This window comes from Tyto alba, unplaced genomic scaffold (assembly GCF_018691265.1).
Source record: "Tyto alba isolate M040663 unplaced genomic scaffold, T.alba_DEE_v4.0 Super-Scaffold_6, whole genome shotgun sequence".
Lineage (NCBI taxonomy): Eukaryota > Metazoa > Chordata > Aves > Strigiformes > Tytonidae > Tyto > Tyto alba.
Genome location: NW_024881327.1, coordinates 30724070 through 30739257, shown reverse-complemented (window position 1 = coordinate 30739257; position 15188 = coordinate 30724070). Strand labels below are relative to the sequence as shown.

General features: G+C 37.0%; 1 protein-coding gene across 5 annotated transcripts in view; it reads left to right on the top strand.

The window, feature by feature from the left end:
• FAM114A1 (family with sequence similarity 114 member A1) overlaps nt 1-15188 on the top strand; it is a 38048-nt gene that overhangs the window by 5689 nt on the left and 17171 nt on the right. For 2 of the 5 annotated variants that reach the window (XM_032999212.2, XM_032999215.2), the window contains 4 exons: nt 8592-8705; nt 8867-8967; nt 11033-11167; nt 12936-13088. In XM_032999212.2, the coding sequence (XP_032855103.2) occupies nt 8592-8705; nt 8867-8967; nt 11033-11167; nt 12936-13088 (503 nt within the window). Of the gene's footprint in view, nt 1-8591; nt 8706-8860; nt 8968-11032; nt 11168-12935; nt 13089-15188 lie in introns of all 5 variants that reach the window. The other 3 variants (XM_032999209.2, XM_032999214.2, XM_032999210.2) reach the window with 2 other exon arrangements.

Here is a 15188-nt window from a genome sequence, read left to right as displayed (position 1 = left end):
ATACTGTATTTATGATCCCATATAAGGCTAAATAAGTCTCCTTATCCTCCTCTGTTCCATGGACAATAAATTATATCTGTCTATTTCTCAGAGAAGGAGGGAACTTTCCCTGTATTCTCTTTTTTTCAGTAACACCCACACTCAGGAGTTAGTAACTACCTTGTCTTTCAGACAGTCCAACCAATTAACATATCTAATTAAACTTGGAATGGATTTCTAAGATGTCTTTAAATTGACATCAGTGAAGGTCACTGCTGAAAGGAGCAGGCCTGCCTTGTCCCAGCAATATATTTCTTCCTCCTCTTATGCTAATGGTAGCCTTTGTGTAGTGATGTGAGGAGCTGTTTTATGGGACTGGTTTTTGAAAAGTACAAATTAAGTAAGTGGTGGATCTTCAGCTGCATCCCTTTGTAAATTCCCTAATCTGGCTCACCATTTGATCACCCAAATGCTACTGAATGGGAAATGATGAGAGCACACAGAACATGCTGACGGGGGCAAGGTCAGCTTAACTAGCTGTGGAACTGCATAAGTGTTCTCAATTTGTATTTAGCCTTAAAGTTTAGCACTTCTCTTTCAGACTTGAAGAAGGGCCCCTGTGTCGAAAATTCTGCCCATTTTTTTTCCCCACACTGTTAGAAGGTCTAATAAAGGGTACTGCTTTCACAGACTTCCATGTGCCTTGCCCCTCTTACATTCTCAGACCATCATACCAACAGCATTCTGAAAAGAATTTGACTTAATGTAAATAACTAAAGCAGAAAATTTATGTGCATAAAAGTAATTTTACTGTTGATCAGTTGGAATTGCAATGCTGATGAATTCTTCAGTTCGTTTTTATAGTTGCCTCTACACAATGGGTTTCTTGGAACACAGCTCTTTTGGGTCATTCAGTTTTTGCCTGAGATAGCCATATTTATATTCTGTTTAGCTTTTGCAGTAAATAGTATGCTATCAAATGGCCATTTTAATGTCATTTGTAAGTAATAATATTATTTGTTACCTGACAGTTACTGTTCTTGCAGGCTTGCAGTGGCAATCTCACAGTCTTCTGTTGCTTAGAAGTCTTGGTCTCACTGAGCAATCAGTTTAGTGTCACAAAGTGCATACATTTTCTGTGAGGCAGTATGGCCACAGATACTTTCTTGCCCAACTGATGTGAGCTTGCCTGACAGTGATGAATGCTGTTGGAAAAGGTTTGAGAGACAAAGAAGAATGTCTGTTGTGTCCCTTCTTATTGTCTAACAAGTAAAAAAGGCATACCTTTTTACAGCTGTTTGTTGCTTTTTTCTATAAAACCTGCTGCAAGTATTGTATCTCTGTGGATTTCCATGGACTTTTTAATGATGTGATCTCATTTTTATGTGGGCCTTAAAACATCTGGGCTCATATACATTAAAAATTCATACTTAATTAATACTGGCTTCTTAGCATACCATCTGACTGTATCAGCATGATGGCTATTTTCACAGTGTAAATATGTGAACAAGTTTGTTGTCTAGGCAGACTGTCTTGATAAGGTTGTGTGATGTCTATTTTGAATAGGCATATCATCATCATGTATATATATATTTAGAATTATTATTATTTAAAAATGAGCACAGTTGAAACAGGTCAAGTTGCCTAGGCAAAGGAGCATCCACATGTAGAAAAGAAAAAAGAAAATTTAAAAATAATTTTAATTTACATGAAAATGGTTGTACCATGTCACACTGAAGAGCCATCTACTGTCTAGTTTCTGGCAGTGACCAAGGGCAACTGGGAAAGGGTCTAAAACCAGGTGTATGTAAAGCAGTACTTCCCCACTTTTCTCTTTGCGTTTTATGGAATCTGTAATTTAGACAGTTACCTGACCCTGGCATCAGAGTAGGGTTGAGGTCTCATTACTATATAATAACTTTGGATCTAACTTTTCTCTGTGGATTTATTAAATAAAATAGACTTTGAGTTAAGCAGAAATCAAATGTACATTCTTCTTTGTTCACTGAACCCAAGGTAACTTTGAAGACCACACAGATAATCTTAGAATTATTCCAGGAAATCAATGCAGCAGGTAGTAGTTTATATTCCTAATATAGAGGGCTTATTTCCTAGTTGCTTGTTATGGAAATCCATGCTTGATTCTGTGAAGTATTTACTATCTGTCACTGTTATAGACAGGATGTGGGACTTCATATACCATATATCTATTTCAGTATGATATTTCCTAGCGAGAGACAGAGAGAAAAAAAAATAAAGCTATTGGGAATTTCTATAAGCTTTCTTCTTTTTATTAAATATTTATTATTCTCCTTCAAGTTACTCCATTTAATATCTGAGCAGTTCAACCAACACTTCATCTCCTGTTCTACATCAGAAACTAGGTTTGCCATGATCAAGTCTATTTTAATGCTTTTTCCTTCAGTGTAGCAAATGGTACAAGTAAAGCTGCTTTCTTGGAATGAGACTTATCAGCAACACCTTCAGTGTGTGAGTTTTCTCTTGGTCTGTTGTTATCTTTGCACAACACAGCTGCTTCTCTGGTTAAGTATGACAAATAATTACTGTTCCTTACATTTTTCTTCAAAATTATACTTTGTAAAAATAGCAGAAACATTTTTAGGTGGACTAGATAACATCCTAAAGGCTTAACCAAATACATTCAGCTTTTAAACAAATGGTATCATAGAACAACCCAGGTTGGAAAGGACCTCGAAAGATCATCTAGTCCAGGCTTTTGTGGGAAGCAGCACCTAGATGAGATTATCTAGCACCTTGTCCAGTCATATCTTGAAAATCTCCAGCAATGGGGACTCTACCACACCCCTGCGGAGGTTTTTGCTGTGCGTGATTGTTCTTACTGCAATAAATTTCTTTCTTGCATTCCTTTCTCTTGAAGAGGAAAGGAATGAGCTGAAATAGTTGTTCCAAGGATTTTGGTTTCATTATCCTTCAATGCCTGATTTAGAGCTCCTAAATAGATTAGCATTTTTTACTGCACAGCTGTAATTTGTTTAGCATAGCTGATTTTAGTTTCTAATAATAAGGTAGTTTCCATATAATTTGTATTTTGTCTGTCTTTACCTAGCTCTGCACATATAGCCAGTGACTGGTTTGGTGATGGTTTTGTATGCTACAGAAAATGTCTGTTCTCTTTGAACTGATTTTGACATTATTTGGACAAAGGTCCCCACCACAGGGCAGATGTGATACTCCTTTACACAGCAGAATCTATAATGCCTTTGGATTAGTAGCAGTCACTGCCGGAACCACGTTTAGTGTCTGACACTAGATGTCACACTAAGAAAGCTATTGAATCTGCCTCATTAATGAGGTAGAGTTTTGTTTTGTTTTTAAAAGATGCAGGGTGTTTGGCTTCCCCCATTGTGAAACCACACTGGAGTAGATCCACTGAAATAGTTGTTGGGATGATGAGGTGGGAGAAGAAGGCTTACTGTGATTTGAAGACACAACTTGTACTTACTGTCACCATTTTACTCTCTTTCTTTTAAATTGTATTGTGTAGTATATCAGCAATTACACCATCCTGTGTTTTAGTAACAGTGTTGATAAAACTCTGCTCTAATAGTGGGTTACCATTACAGCTAAGCCAATCTAACGATGAGCAGCCGCTGAAATGTGCACTCCTGCACCTTTTTCCTTTCATGTTTCTTCCTCCTCTCTATGCTAGCACTCATGCTCCCCTGAGCTCCCAATAATCCATTCAGGAAGCTAAACTGACAGAAGAGTAACTCTAGGGGAAAGAAAAATCCCTTTTCTGCCTCTTCAGTTCCTTGAACGAACTCACTGAGATAAGTGCCAGGGCAAGCAGAAGAGACAAATATGGAACATGGAAGGAGCAGAACCTCCCATACCAGCACTGAGAAGCCATTAGGTCAGTTTAGCTGTAACAGCAAACCTTTTATCCCCAGGGCTTAAGCGAGGCAAAATATATTCTCAGTCTGTACTTGAAGCTTGTGACTTCCGTTTTTAAAAACAGCTTGTATGCTTGAAAGCTTGCCTGTTTGGTTCTTTTTCCAACTAACCTATCTGCTAGCTTAATGAAAGTTACTACCTTCTACAAGCCTTGCCTTTCACATGCTGCATTGTTTTGTACAGGTGAATTACGGCGTTCATAAGGTGCTTAAGTTATTCTGCTCAACAAGCTGCATTTCTAAGCAAAGTCTGTGCTCTGTCATGCTGTATGCATGTACTTCACACCATGTAAGTTTGTTTTTTTAAAGTTCTCCTGCCATTGAGAAGATCAGCATCTGTCAATACCTCTTATAGAATAAAAGTAATAAAAAATAGAACCCAGATGTTTAATTTACATGGTCTTTAAAATTCATACCATAAGGCTGCTTAATGCATCTCTCTTATGCATTGCTTACCATTAATATTCTGCTAGCTTGATTATTATGTGCTTGTGTATGTTCCTCATCTAGTTCTTCACCTAATAGAATAGCACATGTAAATATCAGACACCCATAGTTCTCCCTGGTGTGCTAAAAACCTTTTGTCACTCAGTATGACAATGAAATGCCACTTGTGATGTCACTGTGTTCATGAGCTTAGATATTATTGTGCATGGGTATGTGTAACAGTCATTGCATACCTTAAATTGAAGTCTGTGTGGAACAGAAATGCAAATGCTTCAGATAACGCGAAACTGAAGTAGTGAAATGATGTGAATGTCTTTTCCATCCTTTACAGATACTGTTGCCCTGTTGTGAAATAAAGAACTATAAAAAAGCCAGAGGCTAGGTGTTATGCTTGTACCTTATGTGGTCACAGAAAGGACAGAATAATTTTTTTTTTTTTTTTTTTTTTTTCTCCATTGGATAAATTCAGCTGATTAAGGGAAAACTGGTTTGGGGCCTGAAATCACATGGTGGTCACTCAACTGTTTTTAAATACTGTACAGCTGCTGTAGCAGCAAACCCCTTTTTCACAGTTCTTTTTTAAGAATACTGAATGCGAGTAACAGATCAGAGGAATGTGGCCATGCTTTTGGGGATGGAAGTCCCGTCTGCTTTATGTCTTTTTACATGCATTTTGGATTTAGAAGAGACTGAGAGCCAGTAATCTGTGTAGCAGCCTTTATGCCTATTGCTATTATTACAACATTTTACCATTGCAGTAAAAAGATCTGAAACTAGTCTCATTTACTAGCTTAATTGGAGTTATTTCTGATCTACAGACTGGATAGCATAGGTATTATCAGAATCTAGCCTGTGTTTTTGTTTTAACTACAAGGAAGAGAATTTTTCTACGGCTTGAAGTGGATGGAGTGCCAATAAGATAACCTCAAAGTGAGCACAATGTGGTCCCACATTTTTTGTGTACAAAATGAGAGCACAGCTGGCTTTTCCACATACCTGTACTTCATACAGGGTAGTGATACCACCCCAGCCATCATCAGGCTCCTCAGTTTCTCAGTCAGTGTCAGATGCTAATTTAAGGCCTTAATCTTCATCTTTGTCTTGAACCAGATGAAGCTTCAGTCATTTTACTAGGCTAAATTTTGATTCGTTGTTCATCAGAAATGCCCCATGGTGCAGCACATGACAAAGATTGTGTGGTAGCCAGCGTCAAAATCTCAATCTCTTCCTCCCCATCTGTACCACTGAAGCAGAGAGTCCATTTGCCTGTACTACACTGACAAGGGGCAGCAACTCCTACAGAGAATGGTTTAGATTTCAGACATGCTGAACTGCCCTCCGGAGCTGTCTGTTGGCCTCTCAGCTCTGCAGGGAATCCGGAGCTGCTAAACTGGGAGGTGGAAGATAAGAGAGCCTGAAGTGAAGTGGGATGTATCCGACTAAAGCATTTGTGAGCGCTGTAATCTGGCCCTGGGCAGATCAGGCAAACTCAAAGCAAGCCACGTTTTTAGGCACTGCTTGCAAAATGTTCCTTTTCAAATGAAAGATTCCAGCTAGCAAGACGAACAACGATATTCTGCTGAAATTGCCAGCCAATAGAAAAAAATCATGTAGACAAGAACAAAAGCAACACAGGGAAAAAAACCATGTTTTCTTCAAAAAGCATCCAGGTAACAATACCCATTGCAAGCTCTTCTGTATCTGCTGTTAGAGATGAGTAAATGGAGACATCAGCGGTGTTCTAAATTTACAGTGTCAGCTCAGTGTATTAACACACCCAGTGTAACAAAACCAGAGCACCTTTATCTCTAATATGTAGGCTTATCTCCCGTAACCTCTTTTATTGTTGTGCTTTTTGAAATTACAGGTAATCATTTTAATTTCCGAAGCAACATGCGCTTCTGCTGTGTTTGTGGATGCATGTGTATCTGACAGTGCTGACATGCTCCAGTTGTGGTCTGCTGATCTCATCTGGTTTTGTTGTTGTAGTCAAACGTACATGCCATACAGTTTAGTTCAGCAAAACCACTCCTAGCTGACCTGAAATATTTTCTTATCATTCTAGTGCGTGTAACCATAGCCCTGAAAATGCTACCTTATTTAAATGAGTCCCAGGAATTTGGAGAGTAAAGTAATGACTCCAGAATCTATTCATGCTAATATTTTCATTGAACCAATTAAAATGTGCTGGACATTGGGATTAGACAAAGTAGTGCATTGCTCTCCAGTATCAGCATTAGAACAGATTTTGCAGAATGCTATATCCTGTAGAGTTGGACATACTGCTACATTTTGTAAGGCATGAGATACAATAGACTAAAGTCATATTTTCTTTAGATGTGTAAAAGCATTTACGTGCCTAGTCTCTCTGTTTTGTTGTAAAATGTCAGGAGCCCATGCAGCTTTATGCTGTCATACAGAAAATTACTTGTTCCTGCTCATCTGTTCTTAGAGGACATCTGTTCTTTGTGCTTAACTCCAGATACTCCAGTTTTCTTGTACATGATCTTTCAGTAGTTTTGTTTCACATATTTATTACTGAATTCACAGAGCACTTGATGTGCAACCTGTTTGGAAACTATAGTCTCATAAATCTAATCTTTCCTTCTTCCTACTCCAATTCAAATAGTTTTGCTGCAATTTTCTTTAATCGGGTATTCAAAAGCATATTTGTATGACTACACACACACATATATGTATATGTTTATTCAGAACACTGCAGAGCACTGGCAAACGTTAGGCTATTTTGCTGTAGTTAATATAACTCAGAAAAGATGCTTTCAAATTTTGTAGTAGAAAGTGCACACAATTGTGGGAAAGTATGGACAACATTTAATGAATTGTTATGGTTGACTTCATGCCTTAGATGTCTAGGTATCTGCCTGAGCATCTGTATTAATGCCTTTTCTGAAATCATTTATCTATTTACAGTTCAGTTTAAGGTAACAAAGAAAAGAAGTATGAAATTGTCATTAATACTTCTCATAAGTAGTTAGGCAGATAGTTAGAGCACTCTGTATTGTTCTACTGCTAGAAGTTACAAGCTTTACAGGAGATGTACTAACGGTGTACTGTGCAAGAAAAAATCAAATAGGGTCACTGAGGACATTTCATTTTGTGTTGCAAAGAAATATTGCTCTCCTGGTTGGTTGTTTACTTAGTGCATCTCAGCTGCTGTGCAGAAACCTGCAGCTAAGGAAGATGTCCTAGCTGGGTCATTTGTGATGAGAGAAGCCTATCATGAACGTACTTGTGCATATATCCAGAAGCAGAATAGGCAGACAATTTGAGGGTTGTCTTTTTTTAAGGGCAGTGTTTTTCAACTACAGCTAATATAGATTAGGAAGCTACTGCCTCCTTTTGCTGGTTACCAGGCAATCCCACCCGATCCTATAGCGGGATATTACCAGTCCTTGTGACCTGCTAGCATAAATAAACTGTGTAGAAAAGCATCAAAGCAACCCCATTCTGCCAAAATTATTCAGATAAACACACTAATAACAAATATTCTTTACATTGAAATAGACCATTTTAATAGAACAGAGGGTTAGGGAGTCACTACATATGTGTCAGGTAAAGGTGGTAAAATATCTGTAGGAGATCGGCTTCCACTGGAACAATAATTCTGTCTTTGTCATCTGGCACCAACAGACTTAACAAAGTATATTTAAATAGCAGATTTGAGGAGAAACGCTTTGGAATTTGACTTCAAATGAGCAACTACGGATCTTAAGTCCTGAAATAACTTTGAGGCCCCAGGTCAGGATTCCCAAAATACCTAACATAGCACCTATGCAGCACTGAAGAATAGATTCCTTACCTCAGCCCTGCAGTCACCCACAGTCCATTAATGGTGGGTTACTTGTTCTAGACTTCTGAAAACTAGAGGAGATCCCTCCTATGGGATTAGAAGGACCATCGATTTCTCTTTTAAACTGACTGTAATAGAATATTTAGCATTTTGAAAAGCGGGGAACTAAACTTATGTGTGCCACTGAAACAGGTTTCATTTTTCAGATCCAGTCTCATTGTATTTCAGCTTTGTAATTTCTAGTCAGTAAATAGACTGGATATAGTAGAACAAGTGAATTATTAATCTAGAAAAAAATAAGCCATTATGGTAAGTTTAATAGTTATTCTGATTGTCATTATGCATGGAGTATAAGAATAGTATGCACCATTAGTAATAAGTTTTCAAATCATATAATCTAAAATATGGTTCTGCTGCAGGTCATGGGATAACAGCAGTGAAGGAAAAAGCAGGAACTACCCTAGGAATTCATAACACAAGTTCAGCATCTTCAGAAACAGCAGAGCCTCCTGCAGCTGAAACACCAATTACACGTAAGTTCAAATTCACTGAAATTGGACAAAACTCTTTGACACTGACAAATTAGTCCAATTTACAAAATTTTAAGATTTTGATCACAGAATCCAGTTTACTGTAATTTGTGACTTGTAGAGTTGAAAGTATGCTATAGCTTATTTTCTTTTGTTAGAAGCAGAAGATTCTCTGGACCAAAGCTCTTCTGAAAATATTCCTTCTTCTCCTTCATCTGGATCTCGTGGCATGTTGTCAGCTATCACTAATGCTGTACAGAACACAGTGAGTAATTTTAGCTGGCCTTTCTGCTCTAGTTATTTTTTCACCATTTTTAGGTACAACTTCACTGTAGGCCACATTTGTTAAGTTGTAAGTCTTTGTAAAAACAGTTCTGTTGTCTGTTCAGAGTCTTTTTCATAGCAAAATATCTGCATCAAATTAAAAAAAAAAAAAAGTCAAACACAACTAAGTCAGTCACTACTTTGGCACCAGTTTCAATCAAAAATATGGTCTTATCCTAAACTGTATAGAATTCTCCAAATTCTTGGGAAATCTTTCTTACAGTTTTGGTACCATCATCTAATTTTTTTTACAGTTAAGTCCTTCCAGAGAAAGTATGATAAGATTTGTTAACATTTTTGAAGACAGATTAAACAAGAAAATACTTCATTTGCACATTTAAGGCTTTTACTAAACTCTGTATTGTTAGTCCCTGGCCCTTACCTTCACCTCTATCTAGTCTCTCATTTCATATTAGCCTTCCCAGAGGGTGTTCTGATTGCAGACTCAGTGAGACAAAATCTTTTGTAGTTGGTTCTTTCCTATTACACCCTCAATGTATTTTCTGTGTGTCGCATTTCATCCTTTTCTGTTTTCCTGTGTTTGAGCTTTTGCAAAATACTGTACCATGCTGTATCCATATAAATTTTTGTGTCATCTTCTTTCTCAACATTTTTTACACACTATTACCATAGTGAATGTTTTCATCTGAGCTTTTCAGTATGGTGTTTCCCTTGAAATTATAAGAGACTTTAAGCATCAGCTAAAAAAGCATAGAAGACTAACTCCCCATTGAGCATGTTTTATGAAGTGGCAGTTCTTTTTTAATGCGTATTCAGTTCACTCTGAGTGCCTCATCATTCTAATATCAAAGATTTTGGGAGCAGAGTAAGATTCCTATAGGTTATTCCTAAGACTGTTGCTACAGAATCTGAAGCATCATAGGGCATGTGAGAGCTGGACACCAGTAAGATTACCTGAGCATCGTATGAGATTTGCCAATAAGAGAAATGTGCTCTTATGCAAACCTAGAGTGATGAACGTCAACAAACAAAAAGAATAACTTAAGGTCTCAGTAAGTTGCCTGTAATGCCATTTGAGACTTTGGTAGGGTTTTCCCTTATATATCAGGTTACATCAGCATTTGAGTATCTATCTGACAGATGCATAATCCAGATTGAAATGGAAATCTTTAGCCAGTGAAAATTTTTCTTCAGTGTACATGAAAAATTATACTAATATGAATCACAGAATAATAGAATGGTTTGGGTTGGAAGGGACCTTAATGATCATCCAGTTCCAACCCCCTGCCATGAGCAGGGACACCTTCCACCAGACCAGGTTGCTCAAAGCCCCGTCCAGCCTGGCCTTGAACCCTGCCAGGGAGGGGGCAGCCACAGCTGCTCTGGGCAATCTGTTTCAGTGTCTCACCACCCTCACAGGAAAGAATTTCTTCCTTATATCTAACCTAAATCTACCCTCTTTCAGTTTAAAGCCATTACACCCTGTCCTATCACTGCATGACCCTGTAAAAAGTCCCTCTCTGGCTTTCTTGTATGAAGACACAGGAAAAACTGTATTTCGATAGACAGTTCCAGAGTCATCACAATTGTTAAAATTTTAGAAACCAGTTAGGTAAGGCAGAGTCATCCTGTTTGTGTTGTACTTTGGCTCAATATCTAAAATTCATAATCATATCTATTTAGATATTTATTTTAGATTTGAATATATTCATATTCATATCTAAAATATGTTCCCATGGATTAGATGCCCCTTCAAATGAAATTAAAGTGGTATTATTCATAATCTTATCATTGGCAACATGTGACATTTCCTCTGGTGTGAGTCTTAATTAACTAGAGATATTGGTATAGTTCATGCTTTTTTCTTTTTGAAAATAGAACAAAGTAACATCATTTTATAAATGTATCAATCCTATTGTTAGTTAAAGCATAGAAAATCTAGGGACCTGAATGTTCAAGGACAGTGTCAGCAAAAGCAGTACTCTTTATAGTTCGTATTAGCATAAAGTGGAAAGAAAATAACCACATTGCATTATTTTATACAGGGGAAAAGTGTATTATCTGGAGGCTTAGATGCTTTGGAATTTATTGGAAAGACAACCATGAATGTCCTTGCAGAAAGCGATCCTGGATTTAAGAGAACCAAAACACTGATGGCAAGAACAGTTTCTCTATCTCAGGTTGGATTTATTTAAATACAGCTCTGTCAATGCAGTTTCAGATTCTTTTTCCAGCATTCCAGATGCCTCAGGGAGAGGCTTTATTTATTGCGGTTGATACTGGCTAGACTTATGAAAATAAATATTATGCTTTATATATGCACGGCTTTATTTTTCTTCACAGAACTACAAAAGATAATGCAAAATCATCTTTTCTGCATAATCACATGTGCAGTAGCTGATTTTAGTAAGATAGTATATGTGGTGATAAATCATTACACTCTGGAGACAGAATTAAATTGTTGATCTTTTTGTAACAGCTGTAGATAGATATCTTCCAGCATAAACATCACTATACAACTTTACTTGGAAATGAGTAATACTGGAATATGACATATGTTTTGTTAGGAATTAAAGCTGTGAAAAGTTTTATCTTAATATCCATCTAAACTAATGGTACCCTTACACAGTCGTGACTCATATGTTTAAAAGTTCAGAGGCATGATAAAAACAGAAGTATAAGTGCTGTCAGCACAAAATTATTTTAGCTCTCCAGACCCTGAGAGGAGGGAGGCTGTGGAAATCAACAGATATTGAAAAAACCTTTAATTTTACTACATGTTTACTTCCTTGTAGAGAGGAGTAAAGTATTTTTTCTTTTAATGAGATGTTTCATCTTTAGCGTTTGTCATTTTAAGTGTGAACAGACTGATACTGTTGTAGTAGGCCAAAAGCAAGTAACTCTTGCCAAGGCCCACAGGGTTAAAATGAGCTTTTGAGACTACCTTCCTAAAGAATATGTATGAATTCACACATAAAATATGAGGTGGAGAGTGACATAAATCAGTTCTTATAGCTCTCATAACACAGTACTTCCTTTTCAGTGATTTGTGCATAAAACTTTGTGATTGATCTTTTGAAGGTAGAGACTGAAAAATCTACCATCATAACTCTTTTGTAACAAATGAATAACTGAAAATAATGCTGTAGAAATTTTGAATGATGGAATAGCGTAAGTGGTGAGAGTTCACCTGTATTCGGAGGCTTATATGTGACTTAGGATGTAGTTCAGATGTATTTACCAGCTTTACTGTAGCAAAGTCATATGAGAGGCCATTCCTTCCTAGGAATAGAAAGAAGGAATAGAAGACCCTATTCTATACACTGTTTTACCTATACACTAACAGAAGTGTATAAGAAAATCACTCCAAAATATCCCCAAGTATATGGAGGGTAGTTCTACCCCACCTTTGGTAGAAGTCATACGTTATTAGGCCAATCTCTTTTGTCAGTCCCGCTGTCACATAAAGCTGACTTTAGTGTCTGCTAAAAATATTTTACAGGAAATATTTATGTAGGTGTATTATTTATGCAAGTAGGTAGGCAGGTCCAAAAAATAATATTCTTCCTATTTTGTGCTCTCTGGAATGGATTGCGTGACTCTTTAAGGCTGTGTATGAAATAGTCCTTTTTATTTTTCTTTCATTGTAAGTAGTAGCTAAATTTATTATAGAGTATCCATAGCTGACACTGCTTTTGAGAGCATAAGCAAGATTATTTGTTTGTTCATTGTTTTTTAAAAATTATGGTTAGCAGTTACCATTGGGAAAACCACACTTAGGATACTACTTAAATATTTTATTAGAGAAGTTTATCAAAAAAGAAGTTAGATATTTCAGCTTTGCAGGTGTGATACAGTCCCAGATTTTATTACTGCTTCCTAGACAAGCAGAAAGTAATAAAATCTGTTGTACCTACAGCACAACAGGAATGATGTGTATTTTTGCAGCTATTGCGAGAAGCTAAAGAAAAAGAGAAACAGAGGCGGGCCCAGCAAGTTACAGTTGAAAGAACTGCACATTATGGACTACTTTTTGATGAATTCCAAGGTTTGTCTCATCTTGAAGCTCTGGAAATCCTGTCAAATGAGAGTGAAGCTCAGGTATAGTATGCAGACAGCATAAATCAAAATGGTTGGTAAAAATTGATCTTTACATTAATTTCACTCTGCAGGTGCATGTGGAATGAACAGTAAGTTCTCCATCAACTTCAAAGGAAGTTGGATTGGTCTCATAGGCCAGTGCTTGGCTTCAGGAAATCAATCTCAATACACCTCAAATTTAACTGCAAGATTAACTCAAAACAAACAACTTCATAACTGAAAGTTATTTCTGTTGGGACCATATATTTTTCAGCTTGTGACACTGTGCAGATGTATTTTCAGAATTTGCAAGGAAGTTGAAGTCTTTTGGTTTTGTGTCAGGCACTGATACATTCAGGAATTCCAGACCTACTACACCTGGAGGCTAGTGAATCAAAATTAATTCCAAATTACTTACTCAATTCCTAAGCCTTCTTTATTGTGTTAGTTTTTAAAGCTACATAAAACTACCCTAATATATTCTTACTGGAAGTATACAAATGTCTCTCTGAAGAACACGCTAATGTTACTCAGGCCTATATGATAAATATATTTTTTAATTTCAGCTGTCAGTTTATTGCCTCTGCTAGTAGAACAGTAGATCTTTGACAGTAGATTAATAGAATTTTGTAGATTCCCAGTAGTGGTATTTTGTACTGAAACAGTTTTCTGAATAAATTTCTTAAAATACAAGTTTTCTTTTTTGTTTTTATAATTAGCACTCCTTGCTCTCTGGGTTATTTTTAATAAAAAATAATCAGCTTGTTAAAATTTGCTCTCACAAATAAAAGAAGCTTATCTTAATAACAGCTAGGTACATAATGCCCATGTTGGGTTTATTTTTTGCCAGTATGTCTAAATGAAAAATTAAAAATTTTTACTGTGAATTACCACAGGGTCAGTCAGACTTGTGCAGGTTGTTCCCGTGGGGTTTCTGATGTGCTTCATGTTATGTCCTAGATAACCCCTTGTTCATAGTCCTACTCACTCCAACAGGATTGAATGCAACTGTGTGGGTCAACAAGTCCAATGCCCTGACAAATATACCGATTACCATACACATATGCACAAAATACTTCCAGGACTGTAAGCCTGAGACCTATACTAACAGCCCAAAAGCCATAGGAGGAGCACAAGAGAGACTGAAGGCATTGCCAATGTCCTATGCTTCTAATAGCAGGGACTTAAAAATATTTCTAACTTTTTATTTTAAAAGTTTCCATTAAAAAAAGTTCCCGGTTAATCCGATGAAATTGGTTAATGCTATAGACAGGGACAACAAAGCCCTAGGTAGTGCTTCACAAGCCCATCACAACCCAAGTTGGGTCTCACAACTTTATCTTGCATTTAACCCTGAGCATCTGAGCTGGATACATCAAGGATGAGCATAAGAAAACATCTTTCTCTAGTCTCTCATTGAGCCAGTCTTCATGGCTGTAACGCAAGCTTAAAAAAAAACCCTTGAAACAAACCTAAAAGTAAATTTTGAATCAAGGGGAGAGAAGGCATTTCTCTTGACTTCCATAGGCAGAAGCTGCAATCATGGACTTAACATCATAACTCTAGTGCAAACAAACAGTGATCTAAATAATCTTTTTCCATCCTTCTTAGTCATGCCACCCTATTAGATATGCAGGGACTTGCAGATACCTGAGACATGCAAAGTCCTGTCAATACATTCTTCAGAACAGGTAGACTGGTAGACTATGGATAATTTTGGTTGCATTTTGAAGGAGGGGAAACAGGCTTCTTTTTCCAACTCTTCCCATGAGTGCTCAGACTAGCCAGTAATTCTGCCTGTGCTCTTCTTGCCTGCTGTCTTCATCCAAGCAATCCCAAAATGCTTATTACAGTTTGCAATTAAACCACAGATTTATAATACAAAACTAATGTTCTAGGAGAAGGTAGAGACCTGATGAGCTTGCAAAGATGGTGTAATTTTTATGATACTCAACAAATTTTGTTGATGAGAACTGAAAATGTGTCTACATTGAAAGGTTAGAGACAAGATTTGAGCATAACAGAAGTTTCCATTTCTCAGCCTATTTTGGTATCGGGCTCTAAATTAGCATTTAAGAAATGCTCTGTTTTGGTTAGGAATACTTACTGTCCTTTCTTTTA